Source organism: Staurois parvus, unplaced genomic scaffold (genome assembly GCF_062004578.1).
Source record: "Staurois parvus isolate SC_StPar_1 unplaced genomic scaffold, SC_StPar_1.0 ptg000572l, whole genome shotgun sequence".
Taxonomy (NCBI): Eukaryota; Metazoa; Chordata; class Amphibia; order Anura; family Ranidae; genus Staurois; species Staurois parvus.
Genome location: NW_028318368.1, coordinates 1,050,853 through 1,065,390, shown reverse-complemented (window position 1 = coordinate 1,065,390; position 14,538 = coordinate 1,050,853). Strand labels below are relative to the sequence as shown.

The following is a 14,538-nucleotide window of genomic DNA, read 5'->3' as shown; positions in this document are numbered from 1 at the left end:
TATAATACAAAGGCTTCTGTGAGTGGACAGGAGGAGGGGAGGGCATAGCAGCTGCAGCGACTCTACACTTCAAGAAGCTGAGACTAGAGTGTCCAGCATCGATGCTCTGGAAGCTATCTTAACTTGTAAGATGTAAATTGAGATTAGTTCATAAGTTGGCATACACCTAGTTGGGCTTAAAAATTATGTAATTCCAGCATTTACTATACCTGATTTATGCCTCCTGTATAATGTACTTGTATGAAAATGTATCCTGTTCTTTTTGTATTGCTTTCTTTTGTGTGAAATCCATGGTGTTCCTGCCAATCCCTGTGCTTTCCTATGACAAGACTGACAAGACTAGGCATGAGAGCACAGGGTGGTCAGTTCTCTAGCTCCTCTGGGAACTCTGTGTGTTCTCTTCCAATGATCAGGCTTCTTCTGACACGCCCCCCTGTACAGCCTGTCACTGGGAAGATCAGTCTGCTGCTGTTTCTCCTCCCTCACCTCTCTATGTATATCAGAGGCTATGTGATCACTTGTTTAAAGGGGGGAAAAAAGTATTCACAATGTTTTTTATCTATATAAATATGTTTTGCCTCTCTTTTCTATTTTAAATTAAATATGTTGTGTGACAAGATGAGGGTTTACACGTTAACTCAGTATGCCTGCAACTTTTATAAAGTTGCTGAATTCATGGAGTACAGCTTTAATGTAAACTCGTCTTGAGGAAAAAAACATATTCCAAAGCAGTCTATACTCGAAAAATGTGGACTGGAGCTTTACGGCAGTGGATACTAAAACAAACTGTACTGGAAAGATGTGGACTGGAGCTTTACGGCAGTGGATACTAAAACGGACTGTACTGGAAAGATGTGGACTGGAGCTTTACGGCAGTGGATACTAAAACGGACTGTACTGGAAAGATGTGGACTGGAGCTTTACGGCAGTGGATACTAAAACGGACTGTACTGGAAAGATGTGGACTGGAGCTTTACGGCAGTGGATACTAAAACGGACTGTACTGGAAAGATGTGGACTGGAGCTTTTTGACAGCGGATACCAGTGATCTATAGTAAAATGATGTGGATTGGAGCTTTACATCAGAGGATGCCAGAACGGTCTTTACTGGAAAGACGTGGACTGGAACTTTATGGCCAAACAATCTGTACTGGAAAGATGTGGACTGGAGCCTTACGACAAAGGGATCTGTTGTGTAATGATGTGGAGTTGATCCTTATGGCAGAGGATGCCAAAGGGATCTGTACTCGAAAGATGTGGACTGGAGCCTTATGGCAGAGGATGCCAAAGCGGTCTGTACTGGAAATTTGTGGACTGGAGCTTTACAGCAGAAGATACCAAAGCAGTCTATACTGAAAACATGTGGACTCGAGCCATGCAATAGAGGATATTAGTGAAGCCTATTCAGAAGAGATGTACTGGAAAGCTGTTGGCTATAATCTTTAACATGACCCAAGATGCTCTGCACTTTCATATACTGTAGGGTTTGGTCACTATTGTACATTGGGTATAGAAAAGAATCACCCCCCTTTAAAATAATCAAATTTTTTTGCTTTGTAGCCTGAAATTAAGTTTTTGTTTTATCCAGCTATATATTCAGTGCAACTTATAACATTCAAGTTAAAGATCTAACACCAACATGTCAGGAAAAAAAAAACAGAATCACTGAGTTGGAAAAAGGATCACCCCCTCCTAAAAATTACTTGTAAACTCAGGTGTAGCTAATCACCTTCTCAATGGCACACAAAGCCATTTGACTTTCAACTGTGATCAGCTGTGGTCATTTTGATTAGCTCTGCATGAAAAGAGCTTTCCTGGAGCATTTCAGTCCCTGTTAGTGCAACTGAAGCAAACAATCAACTATGGGTGGCAAGGCACTGTCAAAAGGTCTCCGGGATAAAGTTGTGGATAGGCACAAGTCAGGAGATGGATAAAAAAAATTCAAAGGCTTTATCAATGCCTAGAAGCACTGTAATAGAGATGTTGGGTGAATAACTAAAAACAAGTCACATGCACACAATCAACATGTAGCCATGCAGGTACCTTTTTAATCAGAATTTAAACCATTACATATTCTACACATGTGAAAGACCATCTACCAAATGAACACCTGCCCTGGCACATCATAGCATTCACCTGGTACTCCCAGAAATAACAGAATCCTACTGCAATATTCTTGCACTGTCAAAACCTCCTCTTTTATTATCACATGGCACACAGGAGGATATATCTTATAGTCATCACAATCTGCATAATAACACACACCAGTAAGAGTGTGAGCATTACAGCATGAAATAGACGCATCATCTGACAGCATCACAGCATAGAATTAATACATTACCCAAGCTATGTGGAAGCGGGAAGGAACAAATCACATCCGAACCAAACTGCCCAGGGGGTCACGGAGAAGCTGTAGGCGGGACCAGTCGATGAGCCCATATAGCCTTGGCAAAAATCCCAGTGTCAAAGCGTCCTCTGGCCACTAAGGGGGGTAGGGGGCTTCTACTGGTCTTGCATGGGCTTCCGCCTTATAAACCCATTTTCTGAAAGCTGTCCAATAGTGGGCGGCGCCACACCTACCACAGGAGAAGCTAGCAGAAGGGTTCCGCAAGGATAACAGAGTCACATTCAACCACCATATTCGTTATCTGAAAAGTCACACTTTTACTTCTTATCTACCCCAAAACCTCTTTTCATCTCCCCAGACTTAAGGATTTCTAACTTAGATGTCCTTAAACTGTTTTTTTTATCTCCTAATGTGAGGTTACTAGATGTCATAAACCTGTTTCATTCCATAAACAAGTTTTTATCTTGCTCTCGGCAGAATATCTTGTGACTTTGTTCCTTTGACCTAGAGAAATGATACATCAGTCACCTCTCATGCCCCTGGCATTTGGGCAACAATGCTTTATTGTACAAATTACCCAAGAAACAAAGGGTCCAAGGTAAACATATTTCATAGGCATTACAAGCACAATGAAGTCTATTAAGAAATGGAAGGTATTTGGTACAACGTAGTTCCTCCCTGGATCAGGACATTGCTCTAAACTGGATGAAAGAGCCAAGAGGAAACTGGTCAGAGGGGCTGCCAAGAGGCCTTCAGCAACTCTGAAGCAGTTGCGGACATTTATGACAAAGAGTGGTCCTTGTGTGCATGTGACAACAATATCACAAATTCTCCACAAATGTAGCTTGTATGGGAGGCTTGCAAGAAAAAAGCCACTCCTCAAGAAAGGTCACATGCAGTCACGACTGAGCTTTGCCAAAATGCACCTTGAAGATTCTGAGGATACATGGAAAAAAGTGTTATGGTCCGATGAGACAAAAATTTAATTATTTGGCCTCAACACTAAATGATACGTCTGGCAGAAATCAATACAGCTCACCATCCCAACACCATTTCTACAGTAAAGTATGGAGGTGGTAATATCCTGTTATGGGGGTGATTCTCTGCTGCAGGGACTGGAACACTTATCAGGATAGAAGGGAAAATGGATGGGGCAAAATACCACCAACCTCTTGAGGAAAATCTGCTGCCCTCTGCTAGAAAGTTGTCAATGGGAAGTTGGTTTACCTTCCAACATGACAATGATCCAAAGCACACAGCAAAAATGACCACACAGTGGTTGAAGGAGAAAAAAAAAAATGTCCTTGCATGGTCTAGTAAGAGCTCATGTGATTATTTTAAAGTGTGTGTAAAGGGGGGGATTCTTTGATTCTTTTCTATACCTGCTTTAAGCAAGCTGCATTATTCCATAGGCAACATGCAGCAATGTCAGTACCTGCATCATTTTTAAATATTACAAAATTTAAAGGATCATTTCTGCTGATATATGAAGGTACAAACAGTTACTTATTTTTACCTTTTTTACTAGCTTCCTAGACTTTCCTGATCATATGAGAAAAACATGCATTGTAGCATTTGTCCCTAAAATCCACACTCTGTATTCAAAGATAAATATGAATATTTTCATGGTTTGCAATTACTACTGTTTTGCATGTGCCTGGAAATGGAGCTGTCATGTTCATCACTGAATGCTTTGACAACTGATTTTGACTGTTTACCTCTGAAAGCGCTATGCCTTCTAATGTGTTGCATGCATATTCAGGTTCCAGTGTAAATGGGTGTGTTTGCTTGTCCTTTTGGATCAATTTTTTTTGACAGAGGATTGGTATTGGGGGATGTGCAGTGTGGCTATCTTACTTCTGAAGACTTACACCCATATGCATTTATTTGTTGTATATTTTTAAGTTTCATGATACAAATCTTACGTGTGTAGTGCAGTTTACAGCATCCAATCATAATTCTTCTTTACATTGTTATCATCTCTGATAGGTGGACAGGACAGAGATTGACTGAGCATCTTTCCAAACCGAGGGGAATCAGTCCCCTAGACTGTTGTCAGAGGGTGCCCTCATGGAAAGAATTCACCTCAACTTTTGTTTCAGTGACAGCTTTACAATTTTGGATTGCCCATCACTTTTTGTCCCTGAAATAAACTTGACAATCTTTCCATTCCCCATTCTGTCAATACTAAAGAAAATAGTTTTGACTGGGATTTGAGGTTATATATTATTTAGAAATAATTGCACACTTGAACGTTTATTTTCTATTGCCAGGACCTAATTGAACCACAAAAGGAGGAAGAACATCTGCCCTATAAAGAGGAAGTTTACAAAGACTCAAGCACTTTCTTAAAGGTATTAATTACAATGCATTTACTTATTCTTGTATATTAGAATTCATTTGAAGAGTATAGTATAACTAGTACATGGATACAAATTAAAGGGCAGACATCACTAAATGGCAGACCGCTATCCAGATCTGGATTGTCCCATCCAGACCTGCCGCAGTCCTGCCATTCTGGAGCTGGCTCTTCTGCACAGCCGCCGTCACTGCTGTCATCCTCATCAAGCTGACATCGGAGGCAGGAAGGTTCCGGATGGAGGGTGGTTGCTAGCAACCAATCACAAGCTGGTTACCAGGCAAAAGTTGTGAGGCTCCCACCTTCCTTCCGGAGCTGTACTGCCTCTGATGTCAGCTCTAGACTGATGTCTGGAGCTGAGATCAGTCTAGAATTGACTTCAGAGGCAGTAGAGCTGTGTAGGTTGGACATTGAAGACAGCTATGTCACTGCTGTGGAGGATGTGGGGGTCTGAGGACCGGAATCTGGAGGGGGGTGAAATAAAGGGGTGTGGGGGGGAGCTGAGGGCAGGAATGTGAAGGGGGGGGGTTTGACAACAGGAATGTGAAGGAAAAGGGGGGGCAGGAATGTGAAAGTGGGGGAACGGGGGTGATACAAAGGAGGGGGTGACGACAGGAACTGATGTCAGTAATGTGAAGGAGGAGGGGGAGGCTGATATAAAGGGGGCAGATGACAGGAATGTAAAGGGGAGGTGATATTAATGGGGGGTGAGATGTGAAGGGGGGTTGTGATGTAAAGCAGGAAGGGGGGGAGGTTGTGATTTGAAGGGGGGACTGAGAACACTGTTGTAATGATGGGATTGTAGTGCAAAGGATCTGAGGCTAGGTTTACATCATTGCTACCTGTGTTCTGCGTGTAGGCAGCCCATCCATTTCAATAGGCTGTCTTACACGCACAGAAAAAAGTTCCTGAACCCTTTTTTTTTTTATTTAAATTGCACTGGACCTAACCGGTTTGGGAATGACAAAAATGTGTGGCCGATGCTCCAAGATGCCATTAAGTATCAAACATGCGATTCAGACCTCTGCTGGAAGAAAATGTTAGTGGCTGGACCTGCGGAAATTTTAATTCAATACCCCTGTTGATTTACTAAAATTGGAGAGTACAAAATCTGGTGCAGTTCTGCATATAAGCCAATCAGCTTCCAGTTCTTTTGTTATTTTTTTGTCCATGCTTAATTGAACAAGCTGAAGTTAGAAGCTGATTGGCTACCATGCACAGCTGCACCAGATTTTGCACATTCCAATTTTAGTAAATCAACACCATAGTCTCACAATCCAGTTGGTATTTTATAGCGTACCCTTCTAGAGAACCAGTTTGCATCAAACTGCTTTGACTAAAAACCATACTATCTAGTAGAAGCAGTTTTTCTTGATCACAGATCCTTTTTTTCAGACACACCACAATATATGTGCACATGCCAGTCTCTCTCAGATCCTCACCATTCTGTACCTCGCCTGGACTTTCAAAGTCCCTGTAGCTCCATAGCTTACCTGACCAAAGCCTAAGGCAGGTCATACATCATGCAGTTTTCTTTCCTTCAACCACAGGTTAAAGGAAAAAAAATTGCTTGATTTCCCCCGTCAACACAGTCAATGGGAATCCCTCCCGCAGCGCTTTTATATTTTCACAACTTTTATTTTATTTTATTAATGGTGTATTTAGAAAAGGTATATTGCCATGTGTGATGAAAACTGTCTCTTTTTCCTTCAAAAGCTGCTGTGTCTCATTCAGAGACTTTGCAGAGAATATGTTGCCTTCAGCTTTGGAGGGCTGCAAACTGACTAGACTGTACACGTCACCATATGTATCACTGGTCAGCAGACTGAACACAAAGGTCACTTCTCATTGACCAAAGAATAGTGTCATTGAGTACTGACATCATTGTTCACTGTGCTCATCGCTCTTATTTGCTGTGAAATGAACATAGTGCCATGGATGCCACAAACAATGTCTACTATTTTTTTCCAGTTTGCCTAAATTCAGAAGGTTTGTCCTCATGCCTATATTTGATAGTACCGTAAATAAATAAATACTTTTTTTTAATTTGAAAAGTGAATTTGTGCTTTAGGTGCAGTAACTACACTATATTTCACTTTCTCCAATACGGAGTCACAAACCCAGAGTAAGTATGCAGACTCTTGACATCCCTGATATATACTTCATTGTGGCTCAGTGATTGAAGGAGTATTGAAACCTGAAGGTCAGCATAACTGAAAGTCAATTAGCATTTTTAGAAGGAGGTCAGCGACCACAGCCCCATATTTTTTCCCAAGAAAGGTTTGTTTCAAAGGTTCTCTGTAAATTGTATTCTCCAGATACTTGTTGTGAAGTGAAATAACTGGGCACAAGTTACACAAAAACATTAGCTTACAAGAAACAGAATTGCTTGTGGGGAAGTAGCTGTCGCATAGTTTGATGAAGGGGCATTCGAAGTGATGGCATAAAATCAAAGGTTCACGCTAATGTGGAAAGGTTACTAATATATTCCATCGAATGGTTTCACGTTTCACAAATGGAAAAGTCAATTAGCCTACTGACTTGTCTAAAGCCATTATTTCAGTTTGGACATGTAATCAGGGACAGAACCAAATACGATCTCTTTTTTCCAGAGAGTCTTTGGGATTTTTACCAGCAATTCATCTTGTGACACCTGGTTTTACCAGATCATTTGAAAGTGTTCTTAATACTAGATGGAACAATAGCAGTCTTGGTAAAGGTTTGCAGTGGATGCGTGTGACAATGAAGCGGAAATAAGTGGAATCCCTAACAGAATATTTAGTTGGCACTCATTATAAATGACTTACTGTTATAAGCAGAAAAGTGACTTATTTTTTTGGTAAGCAAACTAGTAAAGTTAAGATAGCCGTCAGACAAATTTGTCTGAATGTAGAACGTTTATTGAATTCAACACTAAATATGGATTCTTTTTAAGTGGAACTTTTTAATCATATAATAAATAGATAACCTTGCAATCTAGATATTTTATTAAAAACAAAGGAGAGAACAGCACTTTACAGTCAGTGTTCTATTGCTTTCACAGTGCTGTTAGTCTAACACAGTGAGCATACTAACAGGAGTGAGGAACAGAGGAATGACTTCATCAGTTTGCTGCAGCACCTTCATTATTTATTCAATAGACAGGGGTTAGGTAGAATTTTGGCACCCATTTTTCCTGTAGGTGCCCATCAAAGCGATGCATGTCATTACCTTGATACTGGAAGGGTTGTGTGGGATACTGAACTGTGCTATACATACCAAACAGACCTGTCTTACTTGAGTGTCATTCCTAATATCACTTTCACAGTTTTGCATGCTTTCATTGTTGCATTACAGATGTGTAGGTTTTCTACTTAGCGCATACATTTGGATTTCCTGCTGAAGGATAATTGAGACAGAGATAAGCCCATAGACAGTCTTGTAAAAGAATAAGGAAGAAGCAGATATGCTGCCCCTGTGCGGGTATATAGGTGTATATGTCTAGAAGCTTTCATTGCATTCTTCCCGAATGCCAGGCTTCTCAGTAGATCTCTTTAAGCAGAGACTAAAGTACTTTTTTTTTTTTTTTTGCATCTTCATGATCTTCTCAAACATCCCAGCCACCTCCTGTCTGCATTTACCGATCCAATGTTGGTTGTACAGGACTGGTTTATTGATAATGACAACATTGGACCAAATCTGAGCAATATGTGCTAGCACAGCTGTTTGCAGTCCCCACCAGGAGTGCACGTGCTAGGTTTACAAAACAGAAGAACATTTGTAAGACATGCACAGTGTTGTCACCCTGTAATAGGAAAGGCCTGAACAAGATCCTTCCTGGCAGGATCAACAGACTTTATTTTTATAGAAGCTGCCGATTTTGAAACAACTTTTATAATTACAAAGATTGTGTTTACATCTATTTTAAAGAGAAGATCAGAACATGAAAAAAACACATACATACTCACCTAGCCACATGCCGCCCAGCCACTGTAGAAATACGTTGTCAGGGCTGGAAAAAAACACGTTTTAAAACGCGTGTTTGCAAAACAGGTAGGGGGCGTGCGCGAGGCACGCCTCCGCCCTACCTGTCCCGCCGATCACGGCCACGGATGTCAGTCGCCGGGTTACAGCCGGTCGTTACCGGCTGTGTCCCGCCGATTAGCGGCAATCGCTGACAGAGAGCAGGGCTGCAGTAGCTCTGCTTTCTGTCAGTTCCCTGTCCGCTCCTGATATGCTGAGCCAGAGAGAAGAGTTTATCTCTCCCGATCAGCAGTGTTCCCTGCAGTACACACCCCCGCCCCCTAGTAAAACACTTCCCTCACACAGTTAACCCTTTCAGTAAATAAAGTTAACCCCTTCCTCCCCAGTGCCATTAGTACAGTGTCAGTGTTTTGTTTTTGTTTTTTTGCACTGATCACTGTATTGGTGTCACTGGGGATGTCAGTGACCCCAAGTCAGTTCCCCCCCAGTGTCAGAATGTCCACCGCAGTCCCGCCATAAGTCGCTGATCGCCGCCATTATTAGTATAAACTTTTTTTTACTGGACATGTTTTATAGCAAAAAGTCCAAAATATTTTTTTTTCCTCAAAATTGTCAGCCTTCTTTTTTTTTATAGCGCAAAAAATAAAACCCGCACAGGCAAATATTGTTTTTCTTCAAAATTTTTGGTCTTTTTTTGTTTATAGCGTGAAAAATAAAAAGCGCACAGGTGATCAAATACCACCGAAAGAAAGCTCTATTTGTGTGAAAAAAAGGACAGAAATTTTGTTTGGGTGTAGCATTGCATGACTGCGCAATTATCAGTTGAATTAGTGTAGCGCCGAGTAGCAAAAAGAGGCTTGGTCATTAAGGGGGGTAAATCCTCTGGAGGTCAAGTGGCTAGGTGGATGTAGCATCAGTCCCCTGCTGCTTCTAAGACCAAATCGCTGATCTCTCAGCTTTCAGTGAGCAGAGAGCCGGTGACTGTAAGTCAATGGCTCTCTGCTCTACTCATCCAGCGCTCACAGGAGTACTGGGCTGTGGAGGGGGATCTCAGCAGCACTCTAAGGCTGAGCCAGCTGCAGGTCCAAGCATCTGGGTAGATCCCAACTTTAAAGTTAGGATCTCTCCAGACTCTGGACCGGCTCAGTTACATGAGCCAATAGCAGAATTTAGCTCGCTGTCTGCTGAAAAACGGGTCACAGGAGTGCAGAACAAACCGCACTGCTGTGATCCCCAAGAGAAGGGCCAAAAGAGCTTTGGCCTTACTTCTCCTTTTTAACCACATATTGTACTCTGGATGTGTGGCTCCTACAGGCTCAGTGATGTACCTGTATGTTGCTGCCTTCTTCCGGGTTTAGGGCATGCGTGCACACTCCCCCCTGACTCCCGCTGAAATACAGCAGGATTTTTATCTGCTGTGTCCAATCACAGCCCAGAGCCCTGTGCTGACAAACAACACAGACCTCTATACTGTACAGAGGAAATGAGATTTGTTTCTTCTCCCTGCAAAGCTGGGAGAAGGAGTAAATAGATTTTAGTTAAAAGTAGCACACATTACACATATTAACTCTTGATAGGCACACACTTAAACCCTTGATTACCCCGAGATTGTAACCCCTTCACAGCTGGTGTCATTAGTACAGTATATACTATAATCACTGATCACTGTATTAGTGTTACTGGTGATGTCAGATTGCAGATGCACTATTACAGTCCCACTGTAAATCGCTATCACTGCCATTACTAGTATAAAAAGGTAATTAAAAATTTCAGCATATGTACCATAGTTTGTAGACACTATAACTTTTTCACAAACCAATTATTATACACTTATCGGGATTTTTTTTTTACCAAAGACCTGTAGCAGAATACATTTTGTTTTTTTTCATTCATTTTTTTTAATCGGATATGTTTTATAACAGAAAATATATATATATATTTTGGTCTTTTTTTCATTTATTTTTATTTATATAATAAAAAATAAAAAACTCAGGGGTGATCAAATACCGGCAAAAGAAAGTTCTATTTGTGTGAACAAAATATATAAATTTAACTTGGCTACAGCGTTGAATTGCTCATTAAAATAGCGCAGTGCAGAATAGCACAAAAAGGGCCTGGTCATGAAGAGGGTAAAACCTTCCAGTGGTTAATACAATAACAATAAAAACACAATGTGTGTGTGTGTGTGTGTGTGTGTGTGTATATGTATATATATCTGTGTGTGTGTGTGTGTATATATGTGTATGTATATATATATATATATATATATATATATATATATATATATATATATATATATATATATATATAGATATAGATGTTTTGTTTTTTTTTTTTGTTTTTTTTCTACATTTAAAAAAATAAATAAATAAATTATTGTGAACAAAATTGCCTAATAAGCCATTCATTGTAGTATGTAGTCCGCTGATTTGTGTTGAACAACCAATGATTATTTATTTTCTTTTAGGGAACGCAAAGCTTAAATCCACACAATGATTACTGCCAGCATTTTGTCGACACCGGACATAGACCTCAGAACTTTATCCGAGATGTTGGTATGTTCCCCTTTTCCAAACCAATAACTGAGTTACCACTGCTAACGTGACATATGTTGCGTTATATTGGATTAGTGTGCGATAAGTAGGAGGTGTAAAGAATCTAAAAAATGCAGCGTGTCAATGGTTTGGGAAATTTACATTTATGTGAATGAGTATAATCTGGTATATTGTGTTAATGTGCTTTCATCACATTTCTATCAACCAGCCCCAGAAAGCTTTCATGAAAAGTACATAATGTATATGTATCAGCAGAGTGTTAAAAGATTAGCACTTTAATAATTTCCTGTCTGGAAGCCTCTAGGCACATATGGGATTAGTTTATATATTTAATACTTGATTACTTGCACATGTATTGCTGTCATTGTTTACAGGAACTTGTTAACACCTCTTCCATCTCCTGTTTAGGGTTAGCAGACCGATTCGAGGAATATCCAAAGCTGAGAGAGCTGATCAGACTGAAAGATGAGTTAATAAGTAAATCCAATACTCCTCCAATGTACGTGTCCTTACAGGAATGATAACATTGTCTTACTGTCTTCTGGATTGTAGATCTTTACTGTGCATATTACTCTAGCTACTAGCAGTGTATTTTTAAGCCTACATGACAGGTTGAAGACAACTGGTAAATTAGAACTGCAGCGCAGTTTCAATTAAGTACCACTTAAAGATGACATTTTACTTTTTATGTACAAGACTGTTCCGCAAAGTTTCCCTTCTTAGGCATCATACAGTCATTTATAGGTGGATACATGCCAGGTACCCCATTGTGTTGACGCTGAAGGTACCCAGGGCCATTACTTCCGCTTTCATCTAGTGTTGTAGGTTTGGTATCTCAACCCATATACTCCAAATAATTGCAGCAAACATTTTTGTGGCTTAATGTGGACAGACTATCATTTGGTTTAGCAATTTTTGTATTCTTTGTTTTTCAAAGGCCAGCGCAACAACAATAAATCCTGCACAGTAGTAGGATCTAGGACATATATGTTTGTGTCTCATATAATTACAGATTTTTTTTTTTTTTTTTTTTGGTGGCCATCTCATGTCCTAACAATGCTGACTTATTTTTTTGGTGTCATAATCCTTTATGCTTTTAATGAGATTGGCCATTCTATTTCTATCGTTTTCTTTATTCTGCATATATGTACCACAGTCCTTGGCTGCACCCTAGTGACAGCCTGCTATCATTACAGCAAGTGGGGAGCCACTGATTTTCTAGAATAATCATGATACCAATGCAACTTTAGTGTATTTCACAACCCTATAGGAATGGCAGTGGTATTCATGTTGAGACAAAGATCCGTGCAGCACATTAATTGTGCCATATATAAGGAAAGCGTTTTACTTTTTTTTTTTATCAAGCTTGTTTTGGCACGTATTTATGCAATGTACTGTGCTGCCCGACATTGCAGTACGAGTCGTGCCAGTGTGTTTTTTTGTTTCTTTTTTGTTTATTAATAAGTGTTGAAGTAAGGTTTAAAGGATAAGGTAAGTGGTGGGGGGGGGGCTGCTACACAGAGAAGGTTTTTTTACCTTCATTCATAGAATGCATGAAGGTAAAAAAAACCTTGAGCCTTTAGGACCACTTTAAAAGGACCAAGCAGTCCTGACTGTAGCTCTGTGGATACATGCGCTCTTGTAGCAAACAAACGTTAGGTCACAAGATCGAATCCCTGCTGAATCAAGCTAAAATAAATTGTACTTGAACTAGGTGCACCGTTCTTAAGAGGGGGAGTAGCCTGACCATGGCGCACCGACAGGGTGCTTGTGATGAAAGCTCCTGTGACCTGCCAGTAATAGCCATGCCCGGTAGGGTGTGAGCTCTCGGGGTGTCTTGGACTGTCTCACCTGGAAGTGCCCTACCTGGAAGAGGTGCATCGCGTGCAAGTCAGTTTGAGGTGGGGCGGAGGACAGTGTGTTGGGTGCCGGTCGGTGAGGAGGCAGACTCCGCCGGGGAGCCGAGTGGTGGTTGCCGGGTGGCAGCCGTGGAGAGAGACCAAGAGCCTCGGACAATGGCCCAAGTGTAAGTGGAGGAGAGCCTGCTCATCCAATTGGGAAGTAATCGGGACCCAGTGAACCCCACAGAAGGTGATCCCCCCCTAACAGTGACTAACACAGATCAGACCAGCCCACCTTTGATTGCCCTGAAATACTTTGGGGGGAGGAGGAAAGAGAAACTGAAGCAGTGTCCGAGGCAGCAGCAGCAAGGGCGGAGGAAGGTGAAGCGGAGGAGATATACGAGGGGCTACTGAAGATGGTAAGTCATAAAGTTACATTGACTAGATCTGTTTAAGGATCTTTCGGGGGGGGATCACCTGGTGGGCTCAGAAGAAGTGCAAACAGAGACACCCAAGAGGAAGCAGAAGGAAGAAGGGAAGAAAAAAGACTACAGAGACCCTCAGGGAGAAACTGGTGGATGATTATGCAGGATTATTTTTGGGACACTAGCCCAGGCAAGTTATAACCCCAATATATTTTGTAGAAACAACCTTCCTGTCTTGGAACTAAAAAGGTCAGAGAAAATATATTCATATCCTGAAGGGTAAAGCTGTGAAAGAAGGGGGCTCTAAAACATCTGACGTAAGTACAAATAAAAAATACATGCCCTCACAAGAGAAAAATGCAGAGGGTCAAACCCCAAAAGACAACCGGGAGTAAAAGGAAGAGGGGAGATGGGAAAACAGCATTGGGAATTGCTCCAGATTCTTTGGGAGCATCCATTATGAGCCAAAGTGTAGAAACTGAAGGTATAGAAAGAGAACTGGCTACAGAAAAGGATGCAGAACAAGTGAAGAGTGCACAAACGTTTACTAAAAATGAGATGGCAGAAATGATTTTGCGATTGGAACGGGCCATAAAACAAGAGCTGTCGGTAATGCATGAAGACCTGGGGCAAGTTTTGTCATGGGTAGAAGAAACTGAGTGAAAACTGGACAAACATGCCCAAGTAATAACCAATCTAGAAAAACAGATGGAAGAGATGCGAAAGGAGCAAAGGAGACTGCTATATAAATTGGAAGATCAAGAAAACAGATAGAAGGAGCAACCTGAGGATATGAGGTTTGCCCAAGACTTCACAAGAAGAAGATAACAAGGAAAATGTTTAATACAATAACGGACAGACCAGTAGCAGAGCACCTGCTAATAGAGTACATGGAATAGGAAGATCCCCAGGAACTGTGAGTGGAAATCCCAGAGATGTGATTGTGCGATTCCCTTATTATATAGAGAGAATGGATTTATGGAAGAAGATAAGAGGGAGACCAGTATTAAAATATGAAGATACAAGTTTACAGATCTTCGCTGATATA

General features: G+C 41.0%; 1 protein-coding gene across 1 annotated transcript in view; it reads left to right on the top strand.

Annotated features, from left to right (window-relative positions):
• The window catches only part of METTL14 (methyltransferase 14, N6-adenosine-methyltransferase non-catalytic subunit), a 55,875-nt gene that overhangs the window by 15,752 nt on the left and 25,585 nt on the right, over nucleotides 1-14,538 (top strand). The window contains exons 4-6 of the mRNA XM_089691785.1: nucleotides 4,621-4,701; nucleotides 11,137-11,224; nucleotides 11,633-11,723. Of these exons, the coding sequence (XP_089547911.1) occupies nucleotides 4,621-4,701; nucleotides 11,137-11,224; nucleotides 11,633-11,723 (260 nt within the window). The remainder of the gene's footprint in view (nucleotides 1-4,620; nucleotides 4,702-11,136; nucleotides 11,225-11,632; nucleotides 11,724-14,538) is intronic.